General features: G+C 53.6%; 1 protein-coding gene across 1 annotated transcript in view; it reads left to right on the forward strand.

Moving 5' to 3' along the window:
- Positions 1-22,477, forward strand: part of TMEM121 (transmembrane protein 121) — a 41,960-nt gene extending 19,483 nt beyond the window's left edge. The window contains exon 2 of the mRNA XM_055725291.1: positions 15,365-22,477. Coding sequence (XP_055581266.1) covers positions 16,002-16,940 — 939 coding nt within the window. The 5' untranslated portion in view covers positions 15,365-16,001 and the 3' untranslated portion in view covers positions 16,941-22,477. The remainder of the gene's footprint in view (positions 1-15,364) is intronic.
- Positions 22,478-23,151: the final 674 nt, after the last annotated feature.

Genomic DNA, 23,151 nt, shown 5'->3' on the forward strand with positions numbered 1-23,151 from the left:
CTGTAGGATATAGCTGACACAAACATCATGCAGAACGGCTCTTGTATTTCAGCTCAGAGGAAAGAAAAGCCAGCTCTCCAGTCTCTCCTACAAATACACTTGAGCTGTTTTGAAGTACAGCACAAAGAAATCGGCTTTCAATGGGAAAGGAACACAAAGACGCACCCAAAAAGCATAGGTGGCTCATTATTCATGTAAGAACACTCAAATCAGTGTGCTCCTCATCTGGCTCTGTCTGAGGATGAGGGGAGGCTTGGAGGGCCAGAGGACCTGCCACCCCAGCCAGGAAGCAGGGCTGAGTGCCCCGTGGGGGCTGTACACACACACACACCCCCCAGCTCACACTGCAAGCTGGAGCTGCCCTTATTTCTGGGAGGCAAAGAAGTACAGGAGGTGGGGAGCACGTCCTGTCTGGGCCAGCTCACTCCATTCCTGAAGCTAAACCCCACCAGGGTTTAGCTCCACAGTTAGAAACTCCTGCCTGTCCCTCTGGGCAGGATGGCCAGCCGCCAGCCCCAGCACATCCCACAGGAGAAGGGGGATGCTGTGACACACAAAGGGTGCTGGGAAAGAATGGATTGGAAGGAAGGGAGGTCTGGGAAAGGCTGTTGGGCTCCCAAGGTGGGAGGAAACCCCCAAAAATGGAGCTGAAGCAAAATGCTGGGGGAAAGAGCCCAAAGAACATCTCACAGAAGCAGGGATACATCCCCACTGGCCAAGAGCTTCACTGAGCAGCATCTGCTCCCTGGGCGAGCACTCATCGTGGAGAGCAGCAGTGGGACAGAGCTAATGGCACTAGTGGCTGTCCCCAGCAAGGGAGCATGAGTGCTGCAGTGTCAGCCAAGCACATGCCAGTCCCTCCTTTGGCAGGAGCCCACAGCCGAGTAAGCAGAGCTGAGCTAAGTGATGAACGGCTGGAGCCGCACTCTTACCAGGAGGAGGTCAAGGGCTCTACAGGACATGGCAGAAGCTGAAAGGAGGCTCCTACCGTCCTTGTGTCTTGCAACAACATGCTGCTTGGCTGGGGAGCTGTACAGCTCCATCCTGAAAGCCCAGCTGCCCTTAGCAGTGCACCCAAGCCCCAGCTGGGAAGGTGGCTGCCCCCAGCACCATCTCACCCAGACCAGTACACCCTCCCAGTGCACAGCAGGAATAAAGACAGCCCAGGCCTGGCTGCTTGCAGCAGCGTTTGCATTTTATACTCACTTGGTTCATCAAAGCCTGAAATAGCAGAAATCACATCAAGCCAAGCCCCCAGGGCACTAGAGATGCTCCACACCTGGGAAGAGTGGGAAGCCACCACAGTTTCCCTGTAACAGCTCAGCTGCAGTGGCTTTTCTGTTTGAAAGCCACTCCCCAGCTGTACAGACCCAGGCCCTTAGTGCCTCTCGTTTTGAGGGTGGGAACGCTTGGCAGCTGGTTTTGTGGTGAGCTAAGCCTGTGCCTGGTTCCTGCACTCTTGCACCCTGCCTCAAAGCCTGCTCAAAGAGGGGCCAGCCAGGCTCTGGGCAAGGAACCGGGGGATGCGAGGACCCCCCTCTCAATTGCACGTTCCTACTGCATCCCTCAGACAACAGAAATTCAAGACTTTGTCCTGCATTTGGCCTCTGTGCTAAGCCCCAATCCCTCTTGGCTGCTTGTGCCCAGAGAGCAGCAGCTGCGTGGGTCGTGGGGATGTCACTGTGGGCAGGAGCAGAGCGTGGTGGCAGCTACGAGGCACAGGCTGCACGGTGCTGCTGCGGCAGGTGTTGGCCACCTGATTACACAGGAATTAACTACCCAGAGCAGAAGACAGCTTGTTTCCTGCAAATATGTAAACACAGGGAACTGTTGTAATGCATGGGGCCACAGAGCAGAAAAGCACCCTTGGAGCTGTGGTGGCAGAGGGTCCCCTAGGTCCCCCTATGCTGGGAGGTGGGCTGTCAGGAATCCTAATGAGAAACGGCTGCCTAACGAGGCAAATCAGGCAGGAGTAGGGGCTGTGGCCACGGGGGACCCTGTGGGAGGGTGGTGGGGTGTGAGTGGCAAAGGGTAAGGGTGGGAGATGGAAAACGGTGGTGCGAAAATCAAGGCAGAGTGTTCACTTAATGCTTAGGGAGGTCAGGAGGGCCTCCAGGAGCAGGTTTCAGAATACAAATGAAAATAAAAGCTGATTGCAAGTGCACCCACTGTGCCCCTGCAGCTTTCTGCAGGGCTTTCTGCAGCTCAGCAGGGACCTGGGGCAGCAACCCCCCAGACCCCCAGTCTCGCTGCTGGCTTAACAGGGTTTTATCATTGCCCGTTCCGTGCAGGAGGGATGCCTGTTGCTCTGCAAGCGCTGATTTTCCCGTGTCTCTTGCAGTTGAAAGTTCAGTGAGAAATACCTGCCAGAAAGACATTTACCACATTTCACGTTTTCTCTGAAAAACTGGGAAATGTCTGATCTGTTCCTCACTTTATTGCCGCTTCCCCAGGGATGAGCTCCCCTCCCACCAGGGAAGAAGGGACAAAGCCGCATGATGGCTCTGTGGCCATTAGTGGATAGAAAAAGGTTTTATTGCTCTTTCCTTTGTCTGACCTTACTTGGGAATGAGGTTTGAATCCTTTTCCCCTGGAAGCATGTTTTCTAGCCTACCGCACAACCTGGTGTTTATCTTCTTTATTGTTCCCAAGAAGTCCAAACAGTTTGCTATTTTAAAGTCAATGTAAAGTTAGCAGCAGAGGGCAGGGGAGGAGGAGGAGAAGAGTAAAACAACCCCAGAGAGAAAAAGGACGTCTTTCTGAGGCTGAACAAAGCATCTCAGGCTGACTCCTAACCATTCTCCACAGTTTTTTATTTTGCTCAAACACTCAAGTGAAAATAATTAAATGGCAGCCAAACAGAAATAATTTATAGTGGATTTTCAGCCTGTCTGCTAGACCGAATCTAACCTGTCATTCAGACACCCCCCTAACAGAGATGTGGCCCTCGGGAGGAGAGCTGCTGTCCCTGCCCTGCCCCAGGGATGTCCCACATCCCACCCACACTCCCCAGCCTCCATCCTCCCCTGCAACTGCCACAATTTTTGGGTGCCTGGAGGCTATGGAGCATGGGGAGAGACGCACATTCAGGCATGGCAAGCCTGGAAGTGATGCATGCTACTGACTCTGTGGCTGTGACCGTGCCAGGTCAATGTTACGATGCTGCTTAATGTAGTTGCAGCAACGGCTGATGCAGTTGTTCCTGCATCCCACATGCGAGCTGTGGTGTTAGCCATGGTGCGGTTGCTTGGCTGTGATCAGTAGCAAGAGAGCTTTCCATATGCATTTTAATTTAAAATGTGAAAAAATGGAATGGAAAATTAGCCTGTTCTGAGCACAGTTAGAAAGAAACAACTTCAAAAGTTGACAATTTGGGGCAAGTCTCCCTTCAAAGATGTTTCTAAATTAGCCATTTTGGGTCAGTCTCCGTCTCTCATCCTCTGAACATCCCTTGTCCCTCCCATTTCACAGGGGGGTGGAAAACAGTTAGCAGTTCCCCACTCCTAAATAGCATCTTTCAGCAGCTGGCTAAGCTGCAAAACGGATTAGCTTTGCCTTACAGCTCTGCACACAATTTCAGGCTTGCACTGAAGTTGCATAGCCTTTCTAAGCAAAACATTCCCCATGAAGCCCCTTCTGGGGATACCAGGAGATAGAAACGAGACTCCTGAGCAGCAGCACACTGGAGATGGGGGAGCGGAGAACACCGGGCAGATGGGGGTTCTGCTGTCACGGACAAAGCTAGCACTGAACTTGGGCAGGGCATGCTTTCCTGTCATCTGAAGTGAGGGGGCAAGGAGTCAGGCTGGAGCCTGGCAGCGACCCTGGTGCTGGGAGCCCAGATCTGGGGCTGGGGAGGTGAGGAGGGACCTTGGGCAAGCATCTGCTCTGTCCCTGGGCACCTGCAGTCGTGGGGACAGGGGTTTCAGAGGGACCCGTGGCAGGTCCCAGCCCGCAGCCAGCTGGCCTGTGGGACAGCGCCAACACTCACTGAAGCCCTAGCAATGTGCAAGGGCAAGTCAGGTGCTGCCTCCAGGGATGCTGCGTCTGAGCACTTCAGCCTGCTTTCTTCCCTTGTGCAAGCACAGGCTTTTAAAGCCTGCCAGCCTCCCCTTCTGCAGGGGACCTGACCTGGCCACAGCCCTCCTGGCAGGAGATAAATTGCTCCTTTGAAAGTAGAAATGAGCTCCCGTCGCCTGCTCTGATTGCACCGTCCCATGCACAGCGCGGCTGGGAAGCGGGTGCAGTGGGAGCCCGGTGGATGCGCTGGCCGGGAGGCAGCCTTGGGAGGCCAGGAGACAGCCTCTGCCCTGCACCACCGGGCAGGGGGTCCGTGTGTCAGCAGCGCAGGTGACAGCCCCAGCCCGGGGGTGGTTAATGCCAGCGCAGATGTCAGCGGTACAGGCCATACGGACTCAGACAGTCATTTTGTGGCCAAAGTGCATTCACTGCGTGCCCTCCCTCCCTCCCTTCCTCCCCCCCTCGCAGAGATACCCAAACAGCAAGAGCCTGCTTTTGAGGTTGGAAGTCAGGTTTAGAATTTTAATGATATCCTGTATCCCACAGCCTTTCATTTGGGGAAAAACTGCTCTAAATGACCCATTTTTCTTAGTATAATGATAATCATTACCAAGAGGAAAATGTGCACTGAAGCTGGGGACAAATGCAAGCACAGAGTAGATGGGATGGCTGATTCTGGCTGGCAAAACGCTACATGGAGAAATAAACCTTTTATACTTAGAATATGTCTTTAAACATGCATGTAAATTTGTAACAAATAAGTCACCATGGCTTAAAACGGGAAGCAAGAGAGAGCAGCCATAAATATTTTATCTCCTTGGCAATGAGCTCCAGCACAGCAAATTGTCACATCCTCCTGGGGGAGAGGACGCTGGCTCACACTGTCAGATGGAGAAGCTGCAGTATCTCCCGATTTCTGTGCAGCCTCCACGCCGAGCATCCTCCTCACCTGTGACCTGGCAGCAAGGAGCCCTGGAACTTCCCCACCGCGGGGGACAGGGCTCCTGCCCGCTCACCCTCCTCAGCTCACACCGCTCCACGGGCCACTGTGGCACGCAGGTCCTTCCAAGCACAGATCCTCAACAAGGATGGATGACTTAGATATTTACTTTATTTATTTATTTTTTTAGGAGGGAGAGAATTTCATTAGCAAAGGAAAGCCTGAAAAAACAACAGCTCAGGCAAACAAACAACTCAATCCAAACAGGCCCCAGGCCAAACAAGCAGCATACACCTCCTGCATGATGGGGTGCTGCCTAACCAGCAGCTCAGACCCTTGCAGGGGCACCACACAGGTGCTTGGGCTGGGCCGCTGGTGGTCTGAGCTGCACGAGGCGTATGGAAGTGTCCCCAAGTGGCTGACACCTCAGGATGGATGCAAAGGAGGGAGTACCAGAGATACTGACCGAGATACGCAGGCTGTTATTTCAAATACCCTGGCACATGCTCGCCCTGGGTGCCTCAGCACCTTCCTGGCTGCATGCCAGCTGGTGCCCACGCGCGGGGCAGGTCCCAGCACCTCTCAGGTCTGGCTCCTGGGTGGCTTGGAGCATCACTGTGTCACTGCCTGGGAGGCAAGCGGAGGACCTTTGGGAGGGCAGCACTGTGGAAACACAAATCCCTCCCACTGGGAGCTGTGCAGTAGTGCGTTAGCAGCATGTGACACAGCATGGGTGATGCTCCTTGTGAAGGTGATGAGACCAGAAGCCTTCATCAGACACACTCCTGGAAGCTCAGATCAGGGCATTTGCAGCTCATTCTGTGAGCCTCCAGACTCTGCTGAACTGTGACCCTGCACCCACGGGGGCCAGGGACCAGAAGATGCTCCGTGGAACAGAGCCACCATCCTGCCCCTGTGCTTCCAGGTGCTGGAACAAATTTGAGGAACTAGGCTTGGTCACGACTCTCCATGTGACCTTGAAATTCCTTTGCCTTTAGAGTGGGAGTCAAAGCCTGGGTGCTCGCTGGAGGTGGCATTCGGCTGAACCTGCTGTGGAGTGATGCGTGAGGGTATAAACAGAAAACGCTGTGGAGAGTTGTCCTCGAGGTGAAACATAAGGCACCTCATTTAGTGCCCGGACTTCAGTTTAGAAGTCATCAGCTGCCTCTGACTATGATGTTCAAGCATCTGAAGAATTCAATTAGGTGTGACCCAAGGAAAACCTATATAAATGTAACTGATGGGGGGGGGGATGTTCTGATCCCAGGTAATTGCTCTCTTCTGGAGTAGCCTGCAGCAGCCCCTTCGTCTGGCTCGTACACCAAGGATGTAGCTGGTTAGGTCTGCAAGTGATACAAAAAGTCTGGTCTCTGGGTGCTGGAATTGGATTAGACACCAGCAAGACAGATTTTATTGGATTTATTAGATGGCTGGTAGAGGGAAGGCTGGAAAACAGAGGAAGAGAAATGGCTCCCTGGTGACCTCCAGGCTGGCATTTTTTTTCTTGCACTACATCAAAGCAGGTGCAATGTTTATCTCCCAAGTGATGCCAGAGCAGCAGATGCCAGCATTGCCCCCACCCCAGAGGCTGCAGCACACACAGGATGGGCAGGGTGACCCTGAGCTTGGTGCCTATGTGGAGGGCCAACCGATCTGCCTGCTGTCCTCCTGAGCCTAACAAGCATCGCGACTCACCGGCACACCACTTGGCAGAGCACCTGGTCCAGAAGGGTCTGGCAGTGGCGTGGACATGAAAGATGGAGAGCAAATGTAAAGCAGAATCCGCTGATGCCCGTCTCCAGCTCTGTGGCACCACCAGCCCCCTACCATGACTCAGCCGTGTTTTAAGACCAGACAAGTCAATAGTTGTCTCCTGGAGGATGCACCACCAGCAGTTCTTATCCTGCTAGATTTTGTGATGACTGGTGGTGAGCTATTGCCATCAATAATTAACATTGGACCAGCCTTGCCAAAATAAATTCGCCAAGTGCGTAGCAAGCAAAGGTCCCTTGATTTTGCAAGCTACCCACCGGTTCTTTCTCGCTTGCTGTCCCTGCATTACCAAGGGGAGCTTTGCGGCACTCGAAGTCAGAAAAAAAGACACGATGTTCTTAGTGAAGATTTTACTGGGATACACTCACGCCTGCTGCCTGCTCATGAGCCACTTCACCAGGGAAGCAAAAATAGCTGAGATGCCTTCTCATCTCACGGGGAGCTGGCTCAGATGCAAGAGGCTGAGCAGCTCCACGCCTGTTCTCGGGGGAGCCCGGCGCCCGTGCAGGACAGGGCAGATGGCTGCCTTAGACCTGGGTGAGCAGCAGCATGCCAGGTGTCACTGGAGGATGAGACCTGTTGTCACAGGAGAGCCTCTGTCTCAGGAAGGTCCCTGAGGAGTAGGCAGGGGACTAGACGCTGTGGGAGCCAGCCAGGCATCACCAGCAGTACCATCTCAGGTGGGCTTGGGAGAACAGAGAGCAGCAAGATTACCCCAGGGATTAACTGCACCCCCCCATCTCTGCTGCTGGGTGCACAGCAGCAGAATCCTGGCATTGCCAGTGGGGGAGCGTTCCCCCCTCTAGGTTCAGGTTTCCCGGCGAGGTTTGGAGGTGACATTGCACGCAGCCTGGGTGCATGGCTGGTGGGAGAAGGTAGCCTTGCCAAGCTCCACAGGAGCCAGCAGACACAATCTCCTTTTATCATAGTGACTGGGCTCTGCTCCTCCATTCCACCACACTGGCCAGCAGCTGATTGCATTAATTAAGAGCAGAACAATCACTCTTAATCAAAGGCCAGACTGATGGCAGCAGCAGCAGACTGCCCAGCTCAATCTCTACATGCTGCCCAGTGCATCCCACCTCTACTAGCCCTATGCTCAGGGCAGAGAGGAAATAACAAGGACATAATTGTTTCTCTCCAACTGCAACATGCCACCAGGGCCTGGCAGCAGGGACGAGCCTGGGGCAGCTCCCAGGGAGGGCAGAGATGCCCCCTTGCTTTGTGTAGCTGTTCTCAGGGCTGGTGGGTGAGCTGGTTGGCCTCCAGAGGTGCCTCCTCACCTAGGCAATGGTAACCCCTCAAGCACCCAGGTCCTCTGCTCACATGGGGAGACAAGGTGGGGGAGCTTTCCCATGGCAGCAGGACACACAGTCATTCTTGCTGTCCTTGTGCCCTAGCACAGAGCTGCTTCTGGGATCTGGTGCAGCACCTCCCAAAAGCCATGGAGCAGAAAAAGCGCTCCATAGCTTCAGCATCAAGTAGCAGGAGGTCTCCAGGATTGCAGTTTGGGAGTCAGGCCCCTCTAATCTCCCTTGTGAGCTTGCCCTGGTTTATATGCATCAGCAACTTGCTGCCCATGACCTTTCCTGGCATTCTGTGGGTGAGGGGGGAGGTAAGAGGACAGGTCCCTCACCTACTGCCTTTAGTCTGACATCCAGCCTGGTCCCAGGTCAGAGAAACCAGCAGGTGCGTCTCTGCCCAGGTCTCTAGAAGAAAGCCTGCAAGCCAGCCCCTCATCCCTTCAGCCATCTACTGTAGAATCATCCCTGTCTAAACACTTTCTCACGTAGGTAGGAGGTGCCTGTGGATCTCAGCTGCATCTTCCCTGGGACATTCTGGAGTGCTGCCCCAGAGCTCCCAACAGCCCCCTCCCCTGCAAGCATGCTTTTAGCACCAGGGAACTCCCAGCACATCCCTATTTATAGCTTCACACACCAGCTTCCTTTTTTTTTTTTAATTAGCTGACTCCCTCTCAGTCATGCCTAGATGAGACGAGGGGCCGCCAGAGCTTCTTGGCTCTCAGGCACCTGATGCTGCCAGAGCAGTGCTGAGAGCACTCCAGTGCGTTGGGTAAGGGTGCTGGGAGCAGTGCTCTCAAGAAAATTCATGCCTCCCTGCCAGCACCCAGGAGAGTGAGAACAAGGATGAGCCAGACCAGGGAGCTTTTCCATCCTCCATCCACATGGATTTCCAGCAGGCAGTAGGGGAAAGTGTCTGCACGAGGATTCTGCACCGGCTCTGTAGTTTCCTTTCCCCTAATACTGACAATGTGAGGTTATTTGAGGGGCTGGCAGTGATTCACACACAAAAGTACAGCCTCAAGCTACTGAAATTGGATCCAAGTTTTATGCTTCTGGCCTGGTGTTTGCATTCATGCCTATTTGTAGCACAGAGAAAATCAAAGCTCTGGGCTTTGCTTGCGGGTGAAACTTGGTGACCAGTTGGGTTAGGCCTATCTGTCCAGGAAGGTACCAGCAGAGGCCAAAGGCGGTGGTGTATCGCTGTATTTTAGTTGTGACTTGTGCGAATGCAAGTTGCAGGTGTGCTGTCAGCCCTGTGGTGCCTGGGGGAGGAGGGCTCCTGTGCAGCTACTGCTTTGTCACCTGCATGATGCGTTTTGCCCCAGCACAAAGATGGTGCAGCTCCATCAGCCAAAAGCAGAAGGGTTTCCCAGGCAGGGGACAAGTCCTGCTTGGGGAGCTGGCACTGTCACAGGTGGCCTGGCTAGGGGACCAGTGAGGATGCTGAGCACACACTGTGAGGTGGGCTGGGAGCATGCTGGAGGGAACACTTAAAATCCAATAGCATCTTGAAAAAGTGGAGAAATAACCTGAAAACCAGAAAAAAATCCACCAGTGTTGTTGGGTCAAATTCCTTGGGAAGGGGCAAGTCATGTCACCACTGTGAGAGCCAGTGGTGGGCACAACGTCTGCAGGAGCACTGGGGCAGGAGGGCAGCTTGGGAGGGCAGGGGCACGCGTAAGGCTCTGATGGACTTAGGCAGAGGAGGAGCGAGTCCCTATGGGAGGACTCCCGAGGTAGCAGAATGAGGAAAAGCCCCAGAACCGGTGGGGAAAGCTCTGCTGAAGGGTGAGCAAAGAGCGCAGGGAGCAGAGGACGGGGACACCTCTGCGACTGGGACCTGCATGCCATGGGCACTGAGCTCCATGTGCATCGCCCCACCATGGCAAACGCACACACAACCAGATGTTTGCCAAACGTGCCCAGTTTTGTGTGCCCAAACTGACAAATCACGGGGGATTTTGATGCTTTTAAATCTGGGGTTTGGTCCAGATCAGAACGAAATCTTGAAAATCTACCTGACTTGGAAACACCTAGCAATTCCTTTACAGAAACAATGCATTTAGCTAGGAGAATGGTAAATTGTTTTGGTAGTGTCAAGACATAGTAGTATAATTTAATGTTTTATGTACAAGTCAAAATGAGTCATTTACCTTCTCTAAACACTATGTTTAAACACCCAAGATATCTGAAAAGCCTTTTTCAATTTTTTGACACGTCTGTCAAATATCATCAAACTCAGCATGTTTGTGAACAGGGAGATGTTCCCAGCAGCTCCAGCTGCCTGTGTTGGTGGGAGAGCCCTGGCCAGGACAGCCACGGGGGACAGGACTGCCAACACAAAAGGCCATCCATCGTCACAGGGCTCTGCTTTGGGCAAGCAGCAGTTCCCCACCCTGTCACAAAATGATGTGATTGAGAGGGTGGTTTTATTTTTTTCCTACTCAGGCAACAGGTCTGATACTTTCTGACTGGGTTTCAGGTGAAATAACCCCCCCCGAGGGAAGTGATGGGGGGTTGCAGCATGAGAGACCAGTGGATGCACTCACCGCCAAAAGCTGGAGCTGGTTCCACCTGACAGCCCGGCTGCACTGTTTATTTTGGGCAGGTTCTGGGAGCGGTTTGCAGCTCTTTCCCTGTTTGTCGGATGTGCCTACAGTAAATTATCTGTAATCATTAGCAAGTGGGCTGTTTCCTCTTTCAGACACGATTAGTGGGCAGGGTCCGGAAAAAACTTCCTCAATCTCATTTCCTTCACAGGATGCGCTTGAGATGCCAGTACTGCCTTGGAGGAGGCAGGGCGCAGCCGCTGCCAAGCCAGCTTCCCTGCTCCACAGGGTACAAGCATCCCCCCCTCCATCAGTCCCCAGGGGCTGCCCTTGGGGGGCAGGTGAAATCCCAGCCTGCAGGTCAGTGAGGCTGAGTGAGGCACCCCCAGGCACCGATTTTTAGCAAGGCGAGGCAGGAAAATGCAATGGCATGGGGACGACATGATTTATAGTTTCTGACTCAGAGGAGAATTCGCTGTCCCTGTTAAACCCCATCCTTACGTGGTGCACGGAGCTTGCAAATAATTCAGTGAGTCACAAAAAGCGTAAAGCGATTAAGAGCCGCTTCCCAGCCCCGACCTCTGCCAAGAGCAGGTCACTTGGCTGTTACTTGGTTGCTCCCTGAAGCACAGCGGGCTGCTGATGGGGAATGCCCAGCTTTTGGTCCCCGCAGATGGTGGCCATGGCCATTGCCTCATCCTGCCCCACACTGGGGACAGTGCCATGACATGGGGCAGGGCAGGGCAGGCGCTGCCAGCCGGGGAAAGGGCTCTGTGGAGCAGCAGCTCTTCAGAGGGCTGAAGGACTAAGCGAAGGGGAGCTTCAGATTTACACTCAGGAAAGCTGGAATAAATCAAACCAATTAAAGTGCAAATGAAGCTTTAAGCAATGTGGCATCCTAACTACCTGGGAAGCACGTTGTGTATACTTTTGCCTTGCTCCCTCCCTCCTGTATTTATAGACAGAATTCAAATCACTTAAATAATTTAAACTAATTTGCCAGGTATGGCCAGGGTTTGGGAAGCGCCTGCTGGCATTAATGAAGCTGTGTTTTGACAGTGGCTCCACAAGCCTTCCAGGCTTTTCTGCAGCCACTTGCTCCCTAGACCTGGGAGATGGGGCTTGTCTGGCTGCGCAGGGATGCCTGCGGCTGCCTGCACTGGCACGGCTCTCAGTGATGCCGGGTGATGCTGGGCATGGGCAGTGCACGGAGGTGGGAGAGGATGCAGGAAGGCACCGGTGATGGCTGGCCACGGGTTGCAGATGCTGGTAATGGCAGAGCCAGTGGTAATTAATCACACTGCAATGAGTCACTGGCATCACAGTGGAAAGTACAGTTTATTTTTCTTCCCAACTGCCTAGGCTGGTGGTCAAGCAAGACTGTGACCACACATCCCTGGGTAACCACAGGTCCTTTATGACAGTCAGCAGGGCTGGGAAAGATGGGTAAAGGACCAAGAAATAATGTCGCCAGCCAGAGCAGATGCACCAGAGTAATAAGGGCAGGGGCTGGCTGCACCTCTGCTGCTCAGTCACCCTCCGTGCCAGAGGAAGCAGGGCAGAGATGGCAGTGCAAACCCTGCACTTCACCTGTGTTTGGACCCACCTGCAGGACCACCGAATCTCTCCAGGAAATCACAGCCTACCCCCCCCTGCCCCCCCCCCATTCCCACCACAGCCTCTCCTACCCTGCAGGGACACTGGGAAGGCTGGGCTGGGAAATGGGGTGTCCCCAAGGAAGCCGCGGAGATGGGGAGGGGGCACGCTGCTGCTGCCTATCCCCGTGCTGTGCCGCCAGCCTTCACTGGTGTGGCTGGACACTGCCCGTGGGCTGCATCTCGCCAGCTGATCACAAGCTGCAGTCAGTGTTAGCGAGTACATTTTCTCACTCAAGTGCAAGCAGCGGGGCTGTTTGCAGAGGGTAGTGGTAGAGGAGAATACACAGATATGAACTGAATTTTGTCCCAGTGAGGAGGCCCGTAGCTGCCAAGACTGAAGGAGCACTGCAATACCTGCTCGTGGGAGCCCTGGCACCAAGTGGCATGCAAAGGCTGCTAGTTCCCTTCCCGTAGGAAGCTGCCAGCCTGGCTTGCCAACATCTGTAACACTCCGAGCTTGTTGCGTACAGGTGAGCTGCCTTTTATTTACAAGAATTCCTGCAGGAAGTAAATTTTGTGAATGCTTGTCTAAATAAATATTTGCCTCAGTATGCTCTTGTGGCTATCTGACATGCTCATTTTCTTGTCTATCCAGCATGTTTCTCAAGTGGTTTCTGAATGTAATGTCAAATGCAGTCATTCAAAAATTATGAATCTGGATTTCCCAGAATAATGGTTATTTAAAAGCTACCTGGTTTTTTTAATAGTCCTCTGAGGAGAGTTTTACACGCCCCCTCCCTGGTAGGATGGTCACACATCACTCAAACAGGCAAGCTCTGCTCCATGGATAGGCAGAGACTTCCATATTTCCATATAGCACCAGGGCTGCAAGAGGTGGGGAAAAGATCAGCTGTTGCACAGCTGGAAAGTAAAAAGAAGAGCTTGTGCCACAGCAAGTGCTTGGAAACTACTTGCAAAGGCAAGAGAGTTGCTTGCTCTGGGTAATACAGGATTTAACCCAAGAGAAAGCAGGGCCTGAGCCCCGTGATTCAGCTCAGCCCCACGATCCCCTTCCTCCACTCTGAAAGGTCATCGTAACAAATGAACATATTTATCAAACCCATCCCGAGCTGCTGTGAATCACTCAGGAGCAGACAGGAGGGAACAATCCACTGTTCGAGCATATATTTTGCTGAAAACAATCTGCTCAGCACTGATGGTGAAAGACTTGTTTGCTGCTGTTATAAACACCAGGAATTAATATTGTCGGGTGCCCTGGGTATTCACCGAGAGGCAGGGCAGGGTTTTTTCTGTGCGCTTTCATGTAGGCGTGAGGATAGCTTGGGCTGGGAGCGTGTGCCTTCCCCGGCTTCCCAGGCCACATGTGTAACTCACAGGGGGCAGAGGGGCATGATTTACAAGCAAGCTGCTTCCTAACCTTAACGTGCTGTGATGCACCCACTGCCCTTTAAATAACTGCTGTCTTTTGGATGCATAAATACTTCAGGGGGAAGAAAAAAACCCCACCATTTCCTCCTGAAAGACCTAATTTATCTGGAATTATCCATCCTTGGCTATAAATCCCCTGTAAAACTTGGCATGAGTTTAAAAGCAGTTACAGCAACGACTGTATATTTTTATCTGAAACCTCGAGAAAGAACAAATTGAAGCCCTAAACAGCAGCTACAAGACGGTGCAGAGAGCTGCGCTGGTGAGAGTGGGGCTGTGGAGGGTGCCTTGCCTGGAAAGCATTGTTTCGGGGTACTCATGAACCCACCCCCAGCTTTTTGGTTTCTTTCTGAGCAATTCCAGCTTGAGAAGTTATTGTAACGCAGCAGTTTTCCCTGCTGTGCACAAGTCTGGCAGCACACTCAGTGTGGGAGTCCCAGCTGGGGCAGCAGTTCTTAAGTCCACTGCTAATGTTTGCTGAGTGCCACATCCTCGCTTGCCTCATCCTTCAGGAACCAGGGCACAGGTACACACAGAGCTGGTGTCCACCTACTCTCACACACGTTGAGGCTGGTTCTAACTCCTCTGGCTTCCCACTTTTTCTTCTTTTTTCTTCTCCTCTCCCTGAAGCAGGAGAGGATCTAGCTTTTGTTTAAATGAGGCCACATAAACATAAGCAGCTGCAGTACACTTCCCCGTGCAAAGTAGGGCAGGTCTTTAATGGCTTACAATTCCTTGGGCTGGGCTTCTTCCCTTCAACCTCCGCCTCTGCCTCTCTCCCTAAAAGATGAAGAGCCCAGGTTTGTGTGTGTCCTCATTATGCCAGCCAGCGGGGAGCAGGAGCAGTGCCACCGAGTCCCTCTGACACCTCCTGGGGCTCTCCCTGGGTTGTGGCCCCCCTCCTGCAAGCAGGGATGCCCCCCGGCGCCAAGGGGTGGGCAGCCAAGCTACATGCGTGTGTGGGGTTCAGCTCAGCACCTTCACAGCCCTCCAAATCCAGGTCCAGGCTCAGCCCAGCCCCACTGGGCTGGGTAAGGAGCACTCTCAGACCCAGCAGCCTGGCTGCGTCACCTGGGAGGTGTCATCTCCAGGGCCGTCATTCCCACCAAGCAGTGCCAAAGGCTGGTGAAGCGCAGGTTGCGTGAGACGAGGCTCTGCGGCCAGACGCAACCGTGGTGGCCAGGCTCCATAGGATGCGAGGGGGTGATGGTCTGTGGCATCAAGCACTTTCCTCCCAGGCAGCTGCCATGCACGAAGGGCTAGCTGTCACACGGTGTGGGGTGGGCATATCTGACTGTGATCGTTATTTATGTCTTCCACTCTGTGTAAGCAGTTTGATAGTACTCTTGAGTGCACTGGGACCTATTCACTTCCCAGGAGTGCGGTCCCTGCATGGAAAAGATTAACAAGTGAATCATGCAAGCGCAGCATGGCGAGACAGAGCTGTGACCGTGAGCAGCTGAGGCAGTTCAGAAAGCTGCTGGGACCTCATGCCACCCTGGGGACAGCTTGGCTACCCCTTCCCCTGCTGTGTTCATCCTCAATAAAAAGTTATTCTGCATTAAGCGAGGTGCAGGGCATGGCAGTGGGGGCCCTGACAGTGGGACGGTACCTGGTGGGAGCCCAGTTCATGCCATGGTGTGGTGGGAGCTGAGGGGGGCTGTTGTCCTCGCTGTCCCCTGGCCAGCACGTGGAGGGACCCTAACGCTCCTTCTCTGCTATCTTTTCCAGGGATGGAGGGATGTGTGCGCAGCTGGGAGCAGCAGGAGCATGGCACAGCCCCACAGGGATAGATGTGAAGGTGGTTCCCTGTGAGGACACGGCGAGACCCTCCCAGACCCTGGAGGAGTGTGGGGTCTCACTGGGGCGAGGGGAGCTGCCCATCCTGCCCAGCCGGCCAGGTCTGCCTGCTGCCCAATCGCCTAGTGCATTCCCAGGGAGCTGTACCAGGATCTGGGGCTCGGAGCCTGGAGGTGCATTAGCGCCGTCAGATCGCTGGAGAGCCTGACAACAATGGGGGACCTGCCACAGGAGAGGGACATCCCTCCAGGAGGCCCCACACACCTGTGAGCCCTGGCTGCAGGTGGCAGAGGGTGTTCGGCCAGCCCTGGGGCTGGGGCCAGAGCTGTGGCACTTACGGAGCACAGCCAGCAAAGGGCCAGGAGCTGGGGTAGGGTCTGCAGGGGCAGCCTGGAGCCCCGGGAGAGCAGGGCTGCCTGCTGAGCCGCTGCTCCTCCAGGAACCTTCTCCTGGAGCTGGGGGACGGAGCAGCCCTTGGTTGCTGGGCTCACTGCAGATGTCCCCTTGTGCCCCGCTGGCAGGGCTGCTCCCCTAGTGCCAGCTTGGAGGGACAGCTGCTCATCTCACCATGGTGCTGCCGCCGCCTGACAAGCGTCACGTCTGTCTGACCACCATCGTCATCATGACCAGCATGGCCTTCATGGACGCCTACCTGGTGGAGCAGAACCAAGGCCCCCGCAAGATTGGCGTCTGCATCATTGTGCTGGTGGGGGACATCTGCTTCCTCATCGTGCTGCGCTACGTGGCAGTGTGGGTGGGGGCAGAGGTGAAGACGGCCAAGCGGGGCTATGCCATGATCCTGTGGTTCCTCTACATCTTCGTGCTGGAGATCAAACTGTATTTCATCTTTCAGAATTACAAAGCTGACAAGAAGAACCTGGAGACGGTGGCCAGGAAAGCCCTGACCCTGCTCCTCTCCATCTGTGTTCCGGGGCTCTACCTGGTGCTGGTGGCCTTGGACAGCATGGAGTACATACGGACCTTTCGGAAGAAAGAGGACTTGCGGGGACGCCTCTTCTGGGTGGCTCTTGACCTGCTGGATATCTTGGACATCCAGGCTAACCTGTGGGAGCCGCACAGGACCGGCCTGCCCATCTGGGCAGAGGGGCTCATGTTCTTCTACTGCTACATACTCCTCCTGATCCTGCCTTGCGTGTCCCTCAGTGAGATCAGCATGCAAGGGGAGCACATTGCCCCGCAAAAAATGATGCTCTACCCTGTCCTCAGCCTGGTCACCATTAACATCGTCACTATCTTCATCCGGGCCATCAACATGGTCTTGTTCCAGGACAGCAGGGTCTCCACCATCTTTATAGGCAAGAACATCATCGCCATCGCTACCAAGGCATGCACCTTCCTCGAGTACAAGCGGCAGGTGAAGGAGTTCCCCCAGAATGCCATCGCCCTGGAGCTCCAGCAGAACTCCCTCTCCCACAACCAGACCATCCACAGCACACAGGGCATCCCCCATGAGCCATCGCCCACCAGTGAGATCCTTGACACATGAGGGATGGCCTGCAGACGAGCCTTGGTTCAGACAGCCCCATGCCGAGTGGAGGAGGGATGCTGCTCTCTTGCTGCCACGGGGCGAGCGCAACGGACAAATCCCAGCAGTGAGGGCTCTTCTAGGCACAAAACACCAACCATGTTTTAATTGAGCTATGGAGTGTCCCCTAGACGTCTTCATCTCAGGTATAACCCTAGGAGTCCTCCAGACAAACCAAATGAACTTGCAAAGGACCTGAACCAGCTAACCCTCTCTCTCCCTCCTGCCACCATCTCCCCTCCTGAGCAAAGACCACTAAGGTTGCAATGTCCCTTTTTACTCCTCAAGCACCTCACCTTTACTCCAAGCCTGGAACGAAGGTTTTGTTACCGGAGACCTTTTTATGGAGTGGGGACAGGGGCATGGGTGTTTGGGCTGGGGGGGAGGGTGGGACGTTTGAACCAGTAAACCCTGTGATCGTAGATGTCTCTTATCTCCAATGGTTGTGTTTACAGTTTCCTATTTATAACGGCTCCCAGGGGCTCCCGGGCTGCCCCAGGGGGCCGGTGTCCTTGCGGTGGGTGCTGGGCAAGAGCAGCAAGCCCTGCGTTGGGGAGCAGGGCAGCGGGCCAGCGTGGCTCCCCAGCCCTGGGATGGGGGGGACTGCGCCTCCACCAGCACACTGTGCCGACTCTGCTGGGAGCAATATTTGACAAGCTAAAGCTAATCTAATGCTGGTGTTTTATGTATTTCATTCAATCCAAACAACTCAGCACAATATTTCTATTTTTAGAAGGGTCTATCTCCCCCCCACCGCCATTGTGAGCCTCCCTGCCTGCAGCAGCCGTGCAGCCTGCCTGCAGGCGCAGGCACCCAGGAGGGCTTAGTAATAAGGACAGCGACGATGCCTTTCACCCCAGCATCGAGCGTTTATAAAGAGGGCTGCTTTCCACAGCTACTATATTTTTAAAATTAAATATTTCCAAAAAAACCCCAAACCACAAAACCCCCAAAAGAGCTGGGAAGGACGTGCTGCCCCGGGCAGGCGGCTAGGTTCGGGTGGGGGAGCACGGGTCTCTGCCATGCTGCTGTGACGGGGGCTCAGCTGGCCACGGGCAGCATGGCGAGAGGCGAGGGCCAGCCAGACAATAAAAGCCCCGTGAGAGCAATGGCTTCTGGTGGTCTCTTTTCTGCCAGTGTGTGGAGGGAGGGAGGGGGGCAACTCGGGGGGCAGCTCCTGTACAGTCCAAATCACTTGGGTCCTATATCTGCCTCCCCTGGACCCCCAAGTGCCCTGCCGAGGTGCTGTGCCCTGCACTCAGCAAGCAGTGGGCACAGAAAGCAAATAAATAATTTTTCCAGATTAAATGTTGCCCCAGGGGCTGGGCACCTCTCAGCTGCCTGCACCTGGGGGGAGGCGCAAGGAGACAAGCAGAAAAGCTGTATCTCAAACACGCTGAAATGGGATATTTTTGCTTTTTCTAAACCAAACATTTCATTTTGAGGAGACAGAATAAAATGCCTGATGCTGTTTACATTTCTCTTCCACATTTTCTCCGGGCTCTGCTCACCAAATTTGACATAAATCCACAAATCATTGTAGTCTCTATCTTTTCAGCCCATCATGATCTGTCCAGACCGTTTTGCCCAGCCCTGGTCCAGCCTTCCAAATTTAGGACCAGGCAATCACAGCCCTGCTCAGCTGCTCTGTCACCCAAGGATGACTTTGAAGGGGGGAGCTCTCTACTGGGAATAAATCCGCTGAGAAATAAAATGACACCTTTGCCAGCAGAAGTGAGTTTGCAGTAGATTTAGCCAGCTGGAAAAGTTTCTTCCTCCTTTCCCTCAGAGAACATGAAAGGAAGAGGGCAAGTGATTTAAAAGGTATTAGCAGAAATTAATTAAATTGCTAAATTATTATGGAATACCTATGGAATTACATATTACATCTCTACCGGTGCCATTAAAATACATGCGATTAACATCAGTACAATTAACTCCCAAGTATCTAATATCATTCTGCCACTCTTTTAGGTAATTAATTTATGAGCTTTTGTTTTACAGCTCTTCCCTTGCACTGAGCGGAGGAAAACCTGCCGGTGCTGGAAGTGCGGTGCTGCTGGCTGCAGCGCGGTGCTGAGCGGCTGGGGCTGGCACCAGCTCAGGCAGCGCCCAGCATCGGGCTGCACCTGCAGCAGGTGTTTTATCCTGGGGATAAAATAAATTACCCAGGGGTTACTCTGACAGGTTGTTGTGTGTATTTTTGTTCTGTCTCAAGCCTGGTAGCTAGCTCTGCAGCCATGCCTTATATTGGAATGAATTAATATTGCCTTGAGCCTGGTCTGTTGCTAAGGTTGCTTGGGGGGATGTCTAGCTGTGCTCCCTGGGTGGAGCCGGGATGGGAAGGGAATAGTGCTTTATCCTCCTGGTGCCGTAACCTCTGAGCAGGCTTAGGAGTCCCCACCACCTTTTCCCTGAGGTTGCAAGACACTGTTTTCCACTGCTGACAGAGAGTTGTCGTCTTGGTGGAGAGGGGTGTCCTTGGGGAAGGGCTGCCCTGAGCCCCTGCATTAGGAGCAGCAGTGGGAGGAGAGGTCCTGGAGGCGATGCTCACCTGGGATGCAGTGCACTGCATCATTCCTGTAAAGGCGCTTGAGCACACTGGTGCTGGAAGCCTGCTCTGTGGTGAAGGGAGGGAGGAGAGGCTTTTCTCACCTTCTGCTGTTCAACATCCCCTGGGGGCTCTGTGTGCATCATGTTTCTTACTCAGCAACACAACCCTTCCTTTTCAAAACCATCTTGGAAGCAAGTCCTACGAGCCAGCCCCTCCACAGCAGCTGCCAGAGGAAGGCTGGGAAGTGAGGGGAGAGGAGAGCTGGCTGGGAGGGGTGGTGTGGCTGGTGGCTGCGAGCAGAAAGGAGAGCCAGAGCAGCCAGCAAAGAGCTGGGAGGCATGGAGACAGTGTCGCAATGGGAGCACTGCAACTGCTCCTTGCCCAGTGCTTGCTGAGGGCAATGCAATGCAAACTGCCACCGCCACAAAATCCAGCCCTGCCCGGCAGGTTCAAGAGCTCCAGGAGCCTTGGGACCAGCAGGAGGGATGGCACAGTGATGGTGGCCGTGCAGGGTGAGTGGCTCCCAGCCTGGCTGTTTGCTACGGGAAGGTGATATTTTGCTGCGGGCCATAAGAACTAAAGGAAACAATTAAAACTAAATAGGCTGGAACTGAGCAATTTTTCAGCTTTCCACTGAGAAGGTGTATTGGCAAAAGAGCTCCTTTGTGAAATGCTAAATCCTCCCGGCAAGCTGTAGACTCCCACCTGCTGAAGTGAAGGCAGCACAGCAATAATGCAGAAGGGGTGCAAATTCCCAGCCCTCCAGTGGAAAACCCACAGAGCAGCATCCCTTGCTGCCATTCAGAAACAGGCCACGGGCATGAGGGAGCTCCTGCCCTTGGCGGGGAGAGGCTGGTGGTGCTTTTGGGGGCCCAAGTGGTGCTTCCCTACCGGTTGCCGACCTGCTGGGCAGTGCTGAGGTGAATGTCTCCTTCCAAACCAAGAGACAGCTCCTGGAGGAGCCAGCTCCAGCCTGTAGCTTGTAGGAGATGCCAGGGTGATGGTACCTCTCGAGATGCAAAACCCCAAGCTTCTCTGAGCCTTCCTGTCAGGCTGGTCCTGAAGGGCAGCAGCTTGTTCCAGTCCTGTGCAGCCACAGGTAATCTGTGCTCACTCCCTGGGCAGTGGGGATGGGCTGGACAGAACCCATCTACCTCCTGAGCATTGCAGAACTGCAAAAGGAGCTGACAAGTAAGGGGAGCAAAGCATCACACTCGGGCAAATCCATCTGATGAAGAGGCAGCAACAGGCTGGTGCTGCTGCATGCCCAGCGCCGCCTGTGAGAAGAGCCTGGATGAGGCTCTTGTGTCCCCATAGCCTGGAGGTACCTGCAGGACCTCCACCCTTCTTGCTGCCTTGGGCTGAATCACCAGATATTTTATCCTCCTGGGGGCTCGCATCCCGCATGCAGCAGCACAACCACCTTGCTGCTGCACTGACCCATGTATCCCACAGTCAAGGGCACTGGGAAGGCAAGTGGGGTGCGAGCTGTAGCTTTTCTTTCCCAGCTACAGCTGCTCTCATGTGTCCTGCTTGTCCTCTGATGATTTGATGTTGGCAGGTGAAAATATCTGATGCTGCACCCCACGTGTAAGGCTGGTATCAGGCACCACACCCTGCAGTCCTGCAGCCAGATTCTCTGCATGAGCATGGCACTGGTGTCTTTTCAGGGTCTGAAAGTGCTTGGGAGGATTGAGGAGAAGACAGACAATGCAGCACAAGAATGGCCCTGCAGCCAGGCTGGCTCTCGGCAGCGTGAGACTTTGCAAACCACACGCCAAGAGCAGGGTGCCTGGGGACAGGTTGCCCTCCCAGCCCAGCATCTGTTACTTTTTCCTGAGGTTTAATTACTGCTCCCACCCGAGTACTTCCCAGTGAACAGGCTCCCTCACAGCCAGCCACAGACAAACACCCACTGCTGCTTTGGGGTGCCTGAGAGCATCACCTCCTAAAGGAACCCCGGGAAGGTGCAGGGGGCAGAAGCTGCCTGGGCTGCGGGGAAGCCAAGGCAGGGTGCAGGGAGGTGCTGTCCTGCAGGCAGGAGAGCAGTGGGATGCTTTGCCTCCTAACATGTACCACTCCGATGTCCTCCTCAAGCACACCATGTGCTTGCGTGCACAGCCCTGCTGAGCAGCCACCAAGCCGTACGGCGGGGAGCGAGTGAGGCTGTCAGGTTGTATCTAACTGGGCAGGGTAAAAAGGTTCTCCATTCCCTCCTTGGCAAAACCCATAGCGCTGCCTGTGGGGTCCCATGCATTCTGGTGCCACCCAGTGTAGCCCCATGCACTGCCACCTTGGCACGTATGCAAAGACTTTCTTTATTTTCTTTTCTTTTGTTCAGTCTGGGTTAATTTGTTGAGCAGAGGGAGACTGAGCATTCATGCCAATAACTGTTTTCCTCCTGCCTGCCCCAGATTCACTGCACTTTTTAAGCTCAGGCCAAGGCTGCAATAAAAAACAAAGGACAGGTGTCCAGAGCACCATAACAGCAATTCCCGTCCTCCTAAATTCCTCCTGCCCAGGCTCTGTGGCAAAAGTTTGAGCTTCTCATTAATTTAATCCTGACTTTGAACACCCTGGATTTTTCAGCTGTGTCTGGTTTTTAGGTCTGGCATCCTTGAAGGGTAATATCCATTTAAGTTACTTGTTCGGGTTTGCTCATTTAATTTCACCTTAATAAAGATTTTATGTGTTTTTGACATGTTCAGTGTCTCAAATGTATTGACACGGCAGCCTGAAGAAGCATTATGACCATAATAGCTCAGGAAGCATTAAAAAGACCCCGGCAAGGTATATTGATTGCCCTCTTTCACAGTTGTTTGAAGACAAAGACCAGTCATAGGGAAGAGCAAGTACTGTATTTTGGTTTTATGTGAGCTTCCCTGATGTTACAGCATTTTATGTGTGCAAAAGGCATTTGCAAAAATATCTGTACAAGTCCTTCATTTGGGATGCTGTCAGGAGGGGGATTTTGAAGGAATAATGCTGCAGATAACAGAAAAGTCACCTCCAAGGAAAAAGCATCAAAGCATAAATAAATAAATAAGTGAAGAAGATGCCCAGATTCTCCCCACTGGTGTATCCCAGAGGAAAATCCCACGGCTGACCACAGCTCGCTGGGGACTTGCTGCAACACGTTGAGGGAAATGGTAGATCATCTTCCCAAACCTGTCCCTACAGCTGTGGGTTTCCCCATCGGCTCTTCCCAGCTAATGTACCCCTCAAGTCTGTGTGAAAATGCAAACGCATTACGGGCATGGTACACTAACTGCAACAGAGGTAAAAATTAGTAGAATGACCCATTGGCAGGGGTAGGAACATACTTGGGAGAGGAGCATAATTAGCACCTCGTGGCCAGTATTTGCTTACAAAGATACATCCCAGCAGGCCCTGGGCAGCCACCTGCCCTACTACTAATGGGAGGATCTTTTTTTAAAGGCAGTTTACTAATTGCAACCAGTTTCCTCCAACCCAAGCAAACGTGACTTCTGTTCAAAGGAGCCATGCACCAAGGAGGAAAACCAGCTGCAGTAAAACAGCAGCATCTCTAACTGTATGGCCATGCATGATTTTGCCAGGTGATGCTGGCATGGGCTCTGCCCTCTGCACCAGCCCAGT

The sequence above is a fragment of the Falco cherrug genome, chromosome 12, assembly GCF_023634085.1.
Source record: "Falco cherrug isolate bFalChe1 chromosome 12, bFalChe1.pri, whole genome shotgun sequence".
Lineage (NCBI taxonomy): Eukaryota > Metazoa > Chordata > Aves > Falconiformes > Falconidae > Falco > Falco cherrug.